General features: G+C 48.2%; 1 protein-coding gene across 1 annotated transcript; it reads left to right on the forward strand.

The window, feature by feature from the left end:
• Window positions 1–3,449: 3,449 nt before the first annotated feature.
• On the forward strand, window positions 3,450–7,591 carry LOC100383181 (uncharacterized). The gene is made up of 7 exons (NM_001175845.1): window positions 3,450–3,989; window positions 4,871–4,903; window positions 5,255–5,342; window positions 5,421–5,902; window positions 5,980–6,246; window positions 6,363–6,712; window positions 6,837–7,591. Exons 1-7 carry the CDS (start codon window positions 3,546–3,548, stop codon window positions 7,390–7,392), a joined length of 2,220 nt encoding a protein of 739 aa, NP_001169316.1. The 5' UTR covers window positions 3,450–3,545; the 3' UTR covers window positions 7,393–7,591.
• Window positions 7,592–11,919: the final 4,328 nt, after the last annotated feature.

An 11,919-nucleotide genomic window follows, 5' to 3' on the forward strand; every position in this document is an offset into this window, starting at 1 on the left:
GGCACCGGACTGTCCGGTGTACACCGGACTGTCCGGTGCACCACCGGACAGTGTCCGGTGCACCAGAGGATTCCAACTCGAACTTGCCTCCTTCGGGAATCTCCAGAGGCACTCGCGCTATAATTCACCGGACTGTCCGGTGTACACCGGACAGTGTCCGGTGCTCCAAGGAAGAGCCGCCTCCGGAACTCGCCAGCCTCGGGAAAACGCAGCGGCTGCTCCGCTATAATTCACCGGACTGTCCGGTGTACACCAGACTGTCCGGTGAACCAGCGGAGCAACGGCTATTTCGGCGCCAACGGCTACCTGCGACGCATTAAATGCGCGCGCAGCGCGCGCAGATGTCAGGCACGCCCATACTGGCGCACCGGACATCCAGGCGGGCCTAGAAGTCAGAAGCTCCAACGGTCAGAATCCAACGGCATTGGTGACGTGGCTGGGGCACCGGACATGTCCGGTGTGCACCGGACTGTCCGGTGCGCCATCGAACAGACAGCCTCCACCAACGGTCAAGTTTGGTGGTTGGGGCTATAAATACCACAACCACCCCCACATTCATGGCATCCAAGTTTTCCACTTCTCAACCACTTACAAGAGCTAGGCATTCAATTCTAGACACACCAAAGAGATCAAATCCTCTCCAATTCCATACAAGGCTTTAGTGATTAGCGAGAGAGATTTGCCGTGTTCTTTTGAGCTCTTGCGCTTGGATTGCTTCTTTTCTTTCTCACTTGTTCTTGTGATCAACACTCAATTGTAATCAAGGCAAGAGGCACCAATTGTGTGGTGACCCTTGCAGGGAAGTTTTGTTCCCGGCTTTGATTTGAGAAGAGAAGCTCACTCGGTCCGAGGGACCGTTTGAGAGAGGGAAGGGTTGAAAGAGACCCGGCCTTTGTGGCCTCCTCAACGGGGAGTAGGTTTGCGAGAACCAAACCTCGGTAAAACAAATCCGCGTGTCACACTCTTAATTTGCTTGCGATTTGTTTTGCGCCCTCTCTCGCGGACTCGTTTATATTTCTAACGCTAACCCGGCTTGTAGTTGTGTTTATATTTGTAAATTTCAGTTTCTCCCTATTCACCCCCCTCTAGGCGACTATCAGAGTGCCTTCATCAAGGTCGTTCCAAGAGTCACTCTGCAGGAAAGGTGGGTGGTTTCTGGGAACTCGTCCCTTTCTTGCTCCTCTGTAATCCCGCCGACAAGCTTTTTTGTAGAGCGGTGGGCTCAAGCATCGGAGGAGAGGTCATATCGCTCTCATCCTCCCCCTTGACATCTCCAGAGGGAGAATCAAGGGTTGTCCCTAACAATAGTGAGCTCGCGTCGTCATCTCTGGCGGCTAATGCCGCTAACACCCTGACCATCGTTGGCCGTCCTGTGGCAGCCTCAGGGTCGACCTTGAACCCGGCCATGTCATCCTATGCAGGAGGGTTATCGCGGATCCCTCTCCTTCTGGCCATGTATTGCCCCATGCGGTCGGAACCTCGGCCCTTCCATTGCTGGTAATGGCCGAGCTTTGGGGTGGCTGGAGGTGTCTCGCTCGGCTATGAGGACATTAGGTGTTCACATCGTGGGTCTTCAAGCATGGCTCGCCTTCATGGAGGCTCGCACGTCAAGTAAGATTCTTTCTCCGCTCTTCATCTCTCCTTGTTCTCCAGGGATGCTCAGACCTTCATCCTTTTTGCTCCCAAGCAAGGCAGGAGGGCGAGCTGACGGGGCTTCCTCGGGAGGTCGATGAGGTGGCCTAGAGCATCCGCGCTCGTGGGGCAACCCGTCTGCATTGCTTGCTTGACATCCCGAGTCATGCCCGACATTTCGTGGAACTCGATGTTCACCGCGAGGCCGTCGTTGCCTTCGTCGTTGCCTAGTTTCGCACTAGGGTTGACCTTCACGCTCCGATGACCCATCCCAGGGCGCCTCGTCTGCGACCTTCGAGATCCTGATTCAGGGTTACGACGAGGCCGTGAGGGGTATCAATGGTGTTGTATCCTCGGAGGGTATGATTTGATGTGCGTCTTAGAGCTTACTTTGGCATCCACCTTTTGGTTTCCTGGCGCGGGCTTCTGTCTTTGCGGCGTCGCTAGGTGTTAGAACAGGAGGGGGAGCGATGAGCTTCCCACCTTGCCCTAGTCGTAGTTTTCTCCTCTTTTTGGATGTTTTGGCCCCGAGCCTAGAATCGTGGCGTCGAAAAACTCGGGGGCCCTTTATGTAAAGGATGATGTAATCTGGGGGAAATCCCACCTTAATGGCATTTACCTTTGCATTCCCCCACTTATTGCGCACTAGGGAACGACTTACTCTCGCCCCCGCCCTGGAGGTGGTGGCGTAGCTCGAGGCCTGGCATGTTGATAGGTTAGGCCTGCTTCCTCGTCTGTGGGGTCATCTCCGCTGGCATTGAGCTACAGGGTTTCGCAGGGCAGCCTTAATTTAATCATGTCACTCTACCTGTCTTGTCCACCTTGATTTCAGTTCCCTTGTTCCTCATCTTCCTTGCTTGGCCTATCCTTCTTGCGCTTGGGTCGTCCGTTGCGCTTCCTTATGGTAGACTGGCGCGTGATCCTGGATGAGCTAGGATAACCTTCGAGCCCTCGTCAGGCGCGGTCTGGTTGACGATGGTGGATGGTTGATTCCGAGCGCTGAGGAGGCCTCGTCCCCTGTTGGTTACATGGTTTTGTTTGTTCATTTTCACGAGCGAGGGGTCGCCTTTCCCCTTCATCCTTTCGTCGTGAACCTCTTTAAGTATTTGCAGGTGCAACTTTACTACCTGAATCCAAATGGGATTCAACACATAGCTGCCTTCATCGTCCTGTGTGAAGGGTATATAGGCGTCGAGCCCAACCTCACTTCATCGTCTTGTGTGAAGGGTATCTAGGCGTCGAGCCCAACCTCACTTTATGGGATGAGACTAACTATAATTATTGGAAGCCATATACTCTCAATATACACTCCCTATATATATACCTAAACTATTTATCACCCATATAATGATCACCCATTCTAAAATGTATTAACAACTAATGGAAATCTGTTAAGCATTCCAGTATGGGTGATCACGTTGCCCCTAGGGAGACGTATATAAAAAAATGTAAGGCTCAAAAGTCGGATGAGGAACTGAGGATTGAACTAGGATTCATGCACAATTTTACTTTAACTTAATGATCAAGAGAGGAAAAGAATAGTAAAATGGATTATTCATGTAAGCTTTGTAGATCAAACATGCTAATCTGTTGTTGGATTTTGTGAAGACCCATCTATCCCAAATGAAATTCATTCCCATCCATTTCCTCAATCTTGTAAGCTTTGGCGCGTGTCCTTCCAGCTGGCACCCGACCGGGTCCACCTCACCGGCCCAGTGCCGACACCTCATCCGGCGCCGGGGCCCGCGAAATCTCCTCGACCGCTGCTTTCTCTTCCTCTTCCTCTTCCTCTTCCTTTCCCATCCTTTCCACCCATCCACACCGCCACCACCGCCTACCTCCACCACCAGTCCATCTCCTCCGCAGCGTCTAAAGCCCTATCCGGATATCCCCACTCGCCGACGCCCGGACATATGGCCAGCTTCGGCGTCGACACCCGCCCGGCCGCCGCGGCCTCCGGCGGCGGCGTGGGCGTGGCGGGGACGAGGGAGGGCGCGCTCTCGTTCCTCTCCCGCGGGCTGCGGGAGGACCTCCGTCTCATCCGCGCGCGGGCCGGGGAGCTCGAGACCTTCCTCAGCGCGCCGGTGCCGGAACCCGAGCTGTTCGCGCGCCTCCGTCGCGCCTACTCCTGCTCGGCGTCCTCTTCGCGGACGCGGCTCGACCTGTCCGCCATCGGGAAGGCGTTCGAGGCCGACGCGTGGAGGGGCGCCAGGACTGCCAGGTGGAGGTGGGAGGCGGAGACGGAGGCGGAGGAGTGGGAGCCAGTCAGGATGGTCAAGGCGCACCTCAGGGAGCTCGAGCGGAGGAGGCTGGCCCAGTCGCCCAGCGACATGCTGCACAAGCTCAAGCTCAGCTTGGTAAAGCTCCCTAGAGACATTTCGTACAGTGCACTGTTCATTAGAATACTAAACCTCGAGAAGCAAACAACACAACCCAAAATCCAACACGGCTCAAATTGAGGAGGGCTGTCAACTTGAACTTACTTGAGCGTCTGTGTTTTGTCATTCAATTGGAAGTTGATTGTGGAAACTGTGCGGTTCCCTTAGGTGTCAAATGGAGATGTTTATTTGAATTTGGATGGGAATATTCATTCGATTCAAACTGAATTGCTTCGTGGGCACAAATTTTATGTGGAATCATGCATATTTTTAGTAGCTTTGCTGAAAAGTGGTTTTTTATGATCCAAAGGGCACACGAGAATTTGAAAAACAAGGTATGACAAATCAAGATTTTGGTTAGTACTTTCCATAGTTGGAAGAAAATAGAAATGATGCTACAAGGTGCACTCTGTGACTGTAAGCTGCTCAATAGATTTAATATTCCTTTTATGTGCCATGCGAAATAATAGAATTTTGATGGAATTGAAATCATGAATCGTGTACTGAATGAGTTAAGGAAAATAGTAATGTTAAACAACTGGAGGTTCAAAGCTCATGGAAATGTTCTTCTGTGAAGTCTACAGGTGACAGGTCAACCAATTTTATTTTTCTTCATTTTAGATTTTTATAAAAGGGAACTTATAGACTTTGACGACTCGAGTTCAACAATGAAAAGTCAAATCTAGTCATAGTTTTCAATCTTCAATAGATTTAGTATCTGGCTATCTGCATAATCATGTAATTTACACTTGCTTGGAATGTGTCAATCTTAATTAAGCTAATCCTGGGATATGCATGACACAGACTGCTCTGGTTCCTGTAGCAGATTAATTGACCCACCGTTGCACTTCTTATTGCAGAAATCACTGACCTTTGCGCCTGAAGCGTCTGAGGTTAGTCCTCTTGATTCACTTCTTGTTGCAATGTTGCATAGTGCTGTCAAGGAGATACACTTCTGAAACCTTTTGCTCGTAGTGGTGTCTTTTATTTGCGTATATTTAATTACTGACTTCTGACAGTGACTTTTGCAAGAATGTTCAATCTAAAGAAAAATGATTGTGGTAAACATTTCATTCAATATATTACTTATGTAACATTTTCCTAAACCCTGGTACCACATTTCTCTTCTGTATATCTGTGTAAATCCTTATTAAACAAAAGAGGAACATTCTATCTTGTTAGAGCACTGCCTAATCAACCTTGTCCACTTTTGCATTTCCATAATCAGTACCACGCTTGTGCAGGATGTTCTGCCACTGGATTTAGGGGAACTTCTTGCTTATTTTGTAAAGCAATCTGTACCACTATTCGACCAACTTGGTATAAAAAGAGGTAAGATGCTATTTTTGTTTACAATAGCTAGAATATTTATCTTTCAGTGAGCTGATTATTCTTTCTTGTCTGCTTTAGATGTATGTGACAAGTTGGTGGAGTCTCTGTGCAGCAAGCGCAAGGACCACCCTGCATATAGTTTTTTGTCAGCAACTGAATCATCTTCATTGAAAAATGACAATGTTGGGAATGAACTCGACCTAAGAATAGCTAGCGCCCTACAGAGTACAGGACACCATTATGAAGGTGGATTTTGGAGTGATGGCCATAAGTCTGACATATCTGGCAAGAGACATGTTGCCATAGTCACCACTGCCAGTCTTCCCTGGATGACTGGAACGGCTGTGAATCCTTTGTTTCGAGCTGCATACTTGGCTAAATCTTGCAAGCAAGATGTAACTTTGGTAGTGCCCTGGCTTTGTAAGTCGGATCAGGAACTTGTGTACCCCAACAGCATGACTTTTAGTTCACCAGAAGAGCAAGAAAAATATATGAGGAATTGGCTGGAAGAAAGAGTTGGTTTCAAGACAGACTTCAAAATATCATTTTATCCTGGAAAGGTAACTCTTCCTTTTTTCAGCACAATGCTTGAACACTATGTGCATAGCTCACGTAGTCGCAATTTTTCCAACTACAGTTTCAAAAGGAAAGGAGAAGCATAATTCCTGCTGGGGACACTTCACAGTTCATACCATCAAAGGAAGCTGATATTGCAATCTTGGAAGAGCCCGAGCACCTCAACTGGTATCATCACGGGAAACGATGGACAGATAAATTCAATCATGTGATCGGTGTAGTGCATACAAATTATTTGGAGTACATCAAGAGGGAGAAGAATGGTGCTATTCAGGCCTTTTTCGTTAAGCACATTAATAACCTGGTCGCCAGAGCTTATTGCCATAAGGTACTCAGCGAATTATATTATTCCTCTGATGTTTGAGCCATCCGTGTGATGTGTGGTTGTAGACTATATTACATGCTGTTTATTGTTTGTAGCCTGATGGTGTCTATGCTATGTAGATCTTGCGGCTGTCAGGTGCCACTCAAGATCTTCCCAAGTCGACGATCTGCAATGTGCACGGTGTGAACCCCAAGTTTCTGGAGGTTGGAGAGAGGATAGCAGCAGAGCGGGAGTCTGGCCAGCAATCCTTCTCTAAAGGAGCTTATTTTCTGGGGAAGATGGTGTGGGCCAAGGGTTACAGAGAGTTAATAGATTTGTTCGCGAAGCACAACAGTGATTTGGAAGGCTTCAAGCTGGACATCTATGGAAACGGTGAGGATTCACACGAGGTGCAATCGGCTGCCAGGAAGCTGAATCTGAACCTCAACTTTCATAAGGGCCGGGACCATGCGGATGATTCTCTTCATGGGTACAAACCAGAACTACTCAGCTCAGTTGCCGTTTTCTTAAACATCTGTCTGCCTGCCTATATGGCACGGTGTTATATCATTGTCTTGTCGATTTGATTGTCTGTCCCCATGTTCCGTTTCCAGGTACAAGGTTTTCATAAACCCAAGCATCAGCGACGTCCTCTGCACCGCGACCGCGGAGGCGCTAGCGATGGGCAAGTTCGTGGTGTGCGCCGACCACCCGTCCAACGACTTCTTCCGGTCGTTCCCCAACTGCCTGACATACAAGACCTCCGAGGACTTCGTCGCCAGAGTGAAGGAAGCCATGGCGCGCGACCCGCAGCCCCTGACCCCGGAGCAGCGGTACAACCTGTCGTGGGATGCCGCCACCCAGCGGTTCATGGAGCACTCCGAGCTCGACAAGGTCCTGAATGGCGACAGCAACAGCGAATGCGGTGGCTCTGTTGGCACCGAAACCGGCAAGAGCGCGGGCACAATGATGAGGAGATCCGCCTCGGCGCCGAACATGTCAGACGTCGTGGACGGCGGCCTGGCGTTCGTGCACTATTGCTTCACCGGCAGTGAGCTCTTGAGGCTGTCCACGGGTGCCGTCCCTGGAACCCGGGACTACAACAAGCAACATAGCCTGGACCTCCGTCTCCCGCCGCCCCAGGTACAGAACCCGGTCTACGGCTGGTAATTACTAGATATATAGGTATAGCTCTGCAGTCTGTAGCACTAGCTTTTTCATCTCCGCGTGTGTTTGTTTGCCAAAGGCGAGCCTTGTTCATTATTACCTACAAACAACAACTACGACTGTAAGGATGACAACGCTGCGTCGTGATTTTGTAAGACTAGTGCTAGATAGAGAGGCGAGCATTTCTTCAATCAAAAAATTTAAAAAAAAGGAAAGGAAAGAAAGACTGAGGCGGGGCAGGCCCTCTGTTTCCAACTTTTTGTTGCCAACAATTGCACGCACCGCCCTCGTTCAGACTCAGTATAGGTGTACATTTGGGCTGGGCCTGATGGGCCGGCTCAAAGCACGAAAAAAAGTACGGCCCAGGCACGACACGGTTCGAAATATTTTAGTGCTGGGCTGGCACGGCCCCAATATATTGGGCTGGGTTTGGGCCGAGGTCGTGGCCCGTGGGCGAGCACGAGCACGGCTTGTTTAAGGCAGGCACGAAATGGCCCATATAGAGGCACGAAAAGATCCATATATTTATTAAAACCATACTTCATTCCACATTTTCATGTACTTGATAAAGAACATAAAGCTATAGATTATGTTAGTTAGATGTTTTTTTATAGCTTTGAATTAGAGTATGTGATGTAATTTTATTTTTGTTATGACCATTATAATGAACTGAACTTATAAACTTTATATAGAGCTGATTATACTCTATTTTTTTCTAACAAAATGATTTGTAAACGAGGTAGTCATTGCATAGCTCTGGTAACTTAATACTAATATTAAGTTTGCTTTTGGTCAAATTTATTTATCTTATATTTTATTTGTTTTATTAACTCTGATGTGAATTTCAGGCCAAAAATTGAATTTCGGTTCCTAATGTGAATTTCGGGCTTTTATAATTTCGGGCCACCCGAAATGAGCCCGACACGTTTAAGCAATTACGGACCGGGCCGTGGGCCGAGGGCTAGGCACGTGGGCCGGACTGGCACGACCCGAAATTCAAACGGGCCGGGCCGGCCCGAAATTCAAACAATACGGGCCTTTTCGGGCTTGGGCCGGACCGGACCAGGCGGCCCGAATGTACACCTATACTTGGCAGAGAGTTGGAGTTGCTCAGAGTTGAGGTCTGTACTGTGGCCAGTAGCTGCATTGCAACCGATTACAGAAAGAGATAACTCATCTCATATACGCTAATTAATATGGGTTCATTAAGGACAGATCCGTTCAAGACTGTCTGGCCTGAACTTTCTAATATATCCACCTATGCAAATAGTCCAAAAAAATAGTCATCCTAAAACTAGACATTGAGAAAGCCTTTGACAAGCTTGAGCATGAGGTCATCATAAGCATTTTGCAAAATAAAGGCTTTAGGGGCTAGATGGATTCACAAAGGCTTTGTTCGGTCATTTCTATGCCACATGGATTGGATGAGATCAGAAAAAAGGTAATAGACATGTTGACTTGCAATGGATTTAAACCTACCAAATCCCTTCCAATCCATATGGATTGGAGTGAAACCGAACGGACCCTAAGGCCCCGTTTGTTTCGTTGGAATTAAATTCCATTTTAATAATTATAATTTAGACAAAACTAATTAAGTTCATATATTTATATATGTAATATATCTATATATTATCTTAAATCATATGAGAGAGATAGTTATATACTACATTCATGTTATAACGAAGCAAGTAGAAGAGTGTGTTATAAGTTGTACATCGAAAAAATAGCATGTAAATCTATAGAATCAATTTTCATCTCTCACCCCATGAATTTGAGATAGGCTTATATGATAACTTTGGAAAGTGGTGGAATGTCACATTCTAAAAAAATAGCCTATTCCAATAGTAAGATTCCAATTCCTCAAAATGAAAGGAAACAATGAAAATGATCATGGAATCTAGAACTTTTGCAATCTTACTAAATGGGATGATGGGAAAACCATTCAATTGCCGAAGAGGAGTGAGACAGGTGATAGTTATAAGGATCTTACTGTGTTCAGATTAGTCAATCAGTGGTACTTAGGTATAATAGAGAGTGGATCTACACATGTGCTCACTGTGAACATATAAACAAAGAGGGCTAATTGACATACCATCATCTTGGCTCGGTGGAGATCCCTGACCATTGTCGCCAGGATGTTGTTGTCGCTGCTGTCATCCTACAGAGGAGAGACGGTCTGAGCCGCCGTTAAGGTGTCACTCTTCCGGTCATTCCGGTGTCTAGGCGATGGGTCATGTCTGTGGATTAGGGTTTAGGACGAGGTACTGGCGTTAGTCTTTCCTGCGCCCTCTTAATCCTTTATACAGCATCGTGTCTCGTGTGACCGGGGGCTCCAACCGAGGTCAGCGTGGGCCCTCCCAATCAAGGCCTGATTATGGAGATGGACACACCCAACAACAGGGAGATCTGCTGTCCCCTCTATTGTTCGTATTTGTGGCAGATTTGTTACAGTCAATAATAAAAACAAAGCAAAGGATCTTCGACTTCTCAGGCTACCAATACAACAAAGATGTGGGCATGGCTTCTCCATTATCCAATACGCTGATGACATCATCCTGATTACAGAAGCCTGCCCCCAAACAACTCTTCTTCCTCAAGGCTATCTTAAACTCTTTTTCGCTGATTCTATGGGGCTTCGGGTTAACTATCACAACTCTAACATCTACATTGTCAACATATCTAAACAGAAAATGGAGGTGCTATCTGTCAGTGTTTGGACTCATGGCCCTAACCAACTATTGTAATGATGCTGCATGCCCTAGATCCAGATGGTGATGCGAGTTGACACAAGCGATTTATCCTGGTTCGGGCAATGCAAGGTCCTACTTTCAGCAGAGGGGGATAAAGATTATATTACTCGCACCAAGGTGCCTACAGTAGAGGTTACAAGCTGAGCAGGAGAGGGGAGGACCCCAAGTCCATGGAACTGATTGAGGCAAGTGCCAATACCAAATGAAGGAGAAAATGAAGAAGTGTTCGCCTGCCCTGTAAGAGTCATAGATTGTCCTATTTATACACCCAAGGGGTGTATGCCATCGCAGCTGGGGACTATTGTGCTATTGATGAAGCATCCTTTGTGCCCTGTGACTGGTATGGCCTTGCACTGTGTTGTTGACTTGAATCCACTGGTTCCTTGCTGAGAGCCGAGGCCGAGGTCGAGGGGTCGGCGACACACTTGAGTCCCCTAGGAGAGGGGTCGCCCATACCATAGTGGTTGTAACAGGGTATAGGTATGGAAAAAGCCGCTTACGAGGTGCGTCAGCGCTCCTGTATTTGATGACATTAGGGTGTCCTTTGTCGAGGATATCGAGTCTAGAGCCAAGCTTGGGCGGGGCGGAAGTCTTCCCGAGGTGACGACCGAATCCTTTCTGACGTGCGCCATAGTCGACAGAGTGGCCTTCTATGGGATTTGTGGTGGAGCAGGTAGCAGAGGCCAAGGTCGGGCGAGGCGGAAATGGTATTTGAGGTCAAGCTCAGTGTCGGGCGAGGTGGATCTTGCGCCCGAGGATCGGTCTGCCCTTCTGTCGTATTGGATGCCACGTCATGGGATGGCAGGCGGCGTGCGCGCACAGTGGCGCATGCGTAATCATGTTGTTGGCCTTGGACATGACCGCAGTCTTGTTGTCGCTGTGCACCTGTAGCGTCGTGTAGGGTAGGTATGTGCATTGAATGCGGGTGTCCCCTGTTGGCCCTCGGACACGCCTTGTCTTTGTCGCCTAAGACGAGTTCAGGCGAGGCGGATTTTGCGGTCCTAGGGTGAGGTATCCTAGGGCTAGGCGGAGATGGGGGACCTGAGGCGTGAGAGGCTCGGGTGAGGCGGAGATCTGCCCGAACATGTTGCTTACTCGGGATCGAACTTGGGCGAGTTGGAGACTTTGAAGGACCCTCCGGGAGGGGGCTCGGTCGAGACGGTGCCTCTTTGGGGAAGACCCCTGATGAGGACCTTAGGCGAGGCGCGGATCTGGTTCCTTGCTCTCGGGGGACATGTCTGGGCAGAGAGAACTTTCCGAGCGTGTTTTGAGGGTTTAATCTGGACACCCCTAATAATCACACCCGACACTATCAAAAACCTTTAATGGTCAAACTGGGACTTTTCTCTTCATATATCTTAGGTTGCCCACGAGTCTAAATAAACCGACTCTTGAGGCGTTTTCTCCAGCGGATTGAACGACGTCTGTCGTCAACCTCAATATACCGATCTTCAGCTGGCAGGCTATAGATGGTCAATGCAATTTTCTCATCACTACCCACCTTTTATATGTACACCCTCAAGCTCCCCAGCTCGGTGTTCAAATAAATTGAAAAATTTAGAAAATATTTTTTATGGAGGGGAGCTGATTTGCATGTAAAGGAAACCACCACAAGCAAGCCTGGCAGATTGCTTGTTGACCAAAAAAAGCATGAAGGAATGGGAGTTCTCAATCTCACCACGCAGAATGAAGCATTACTACTGAAAAATCTTGACAAGTTCTGTAGCTTTTTCATCTTCGCGTGGTTGTTTGCCAAAGGCGACCCTTGTTCATTACTACT

The sequence above is a fragment of the Zea mays genome, chromosome 4 (assembly GCF_902167145.1).
Source record: "Zea mays cultivar B73 chromosome 4, Zm-B73-REFERENCE-NAM-5.0, whole genome shotgun sequence".
Lineage (NCBI taxonomy): Eukaryota > Viridiplantae > Streptophyta > Magnoliopsida > Poales > Poaceae > Zea > Zea mays.

Excerpts from the sequence above, each read along its gene's own strand:
- LOC100383181 (NM_001175845.1), top strand. The coding sequence starts at position 3,546 with ATGGCCAGCTTCGGCGTCGACACCCGCCCGGCCGCCGCGGCCTCCGGC. Across the intron at positions 4,904-5,254 it reads TTGCGCCTGAAGCGTCTGAG|GATGTTCTGCCACTGGATTT; the intron begins GTTAGTCCTCTT and ends ACGCTTGTGCAG. Across the intron at positions 6,713-6,836 it reads GCGGATGATTCTCTTCATGG|GTACAAGGTTTTCATAAACC; the intron begins GTACAAACCAGA and ends TTCCGTTTCCAG.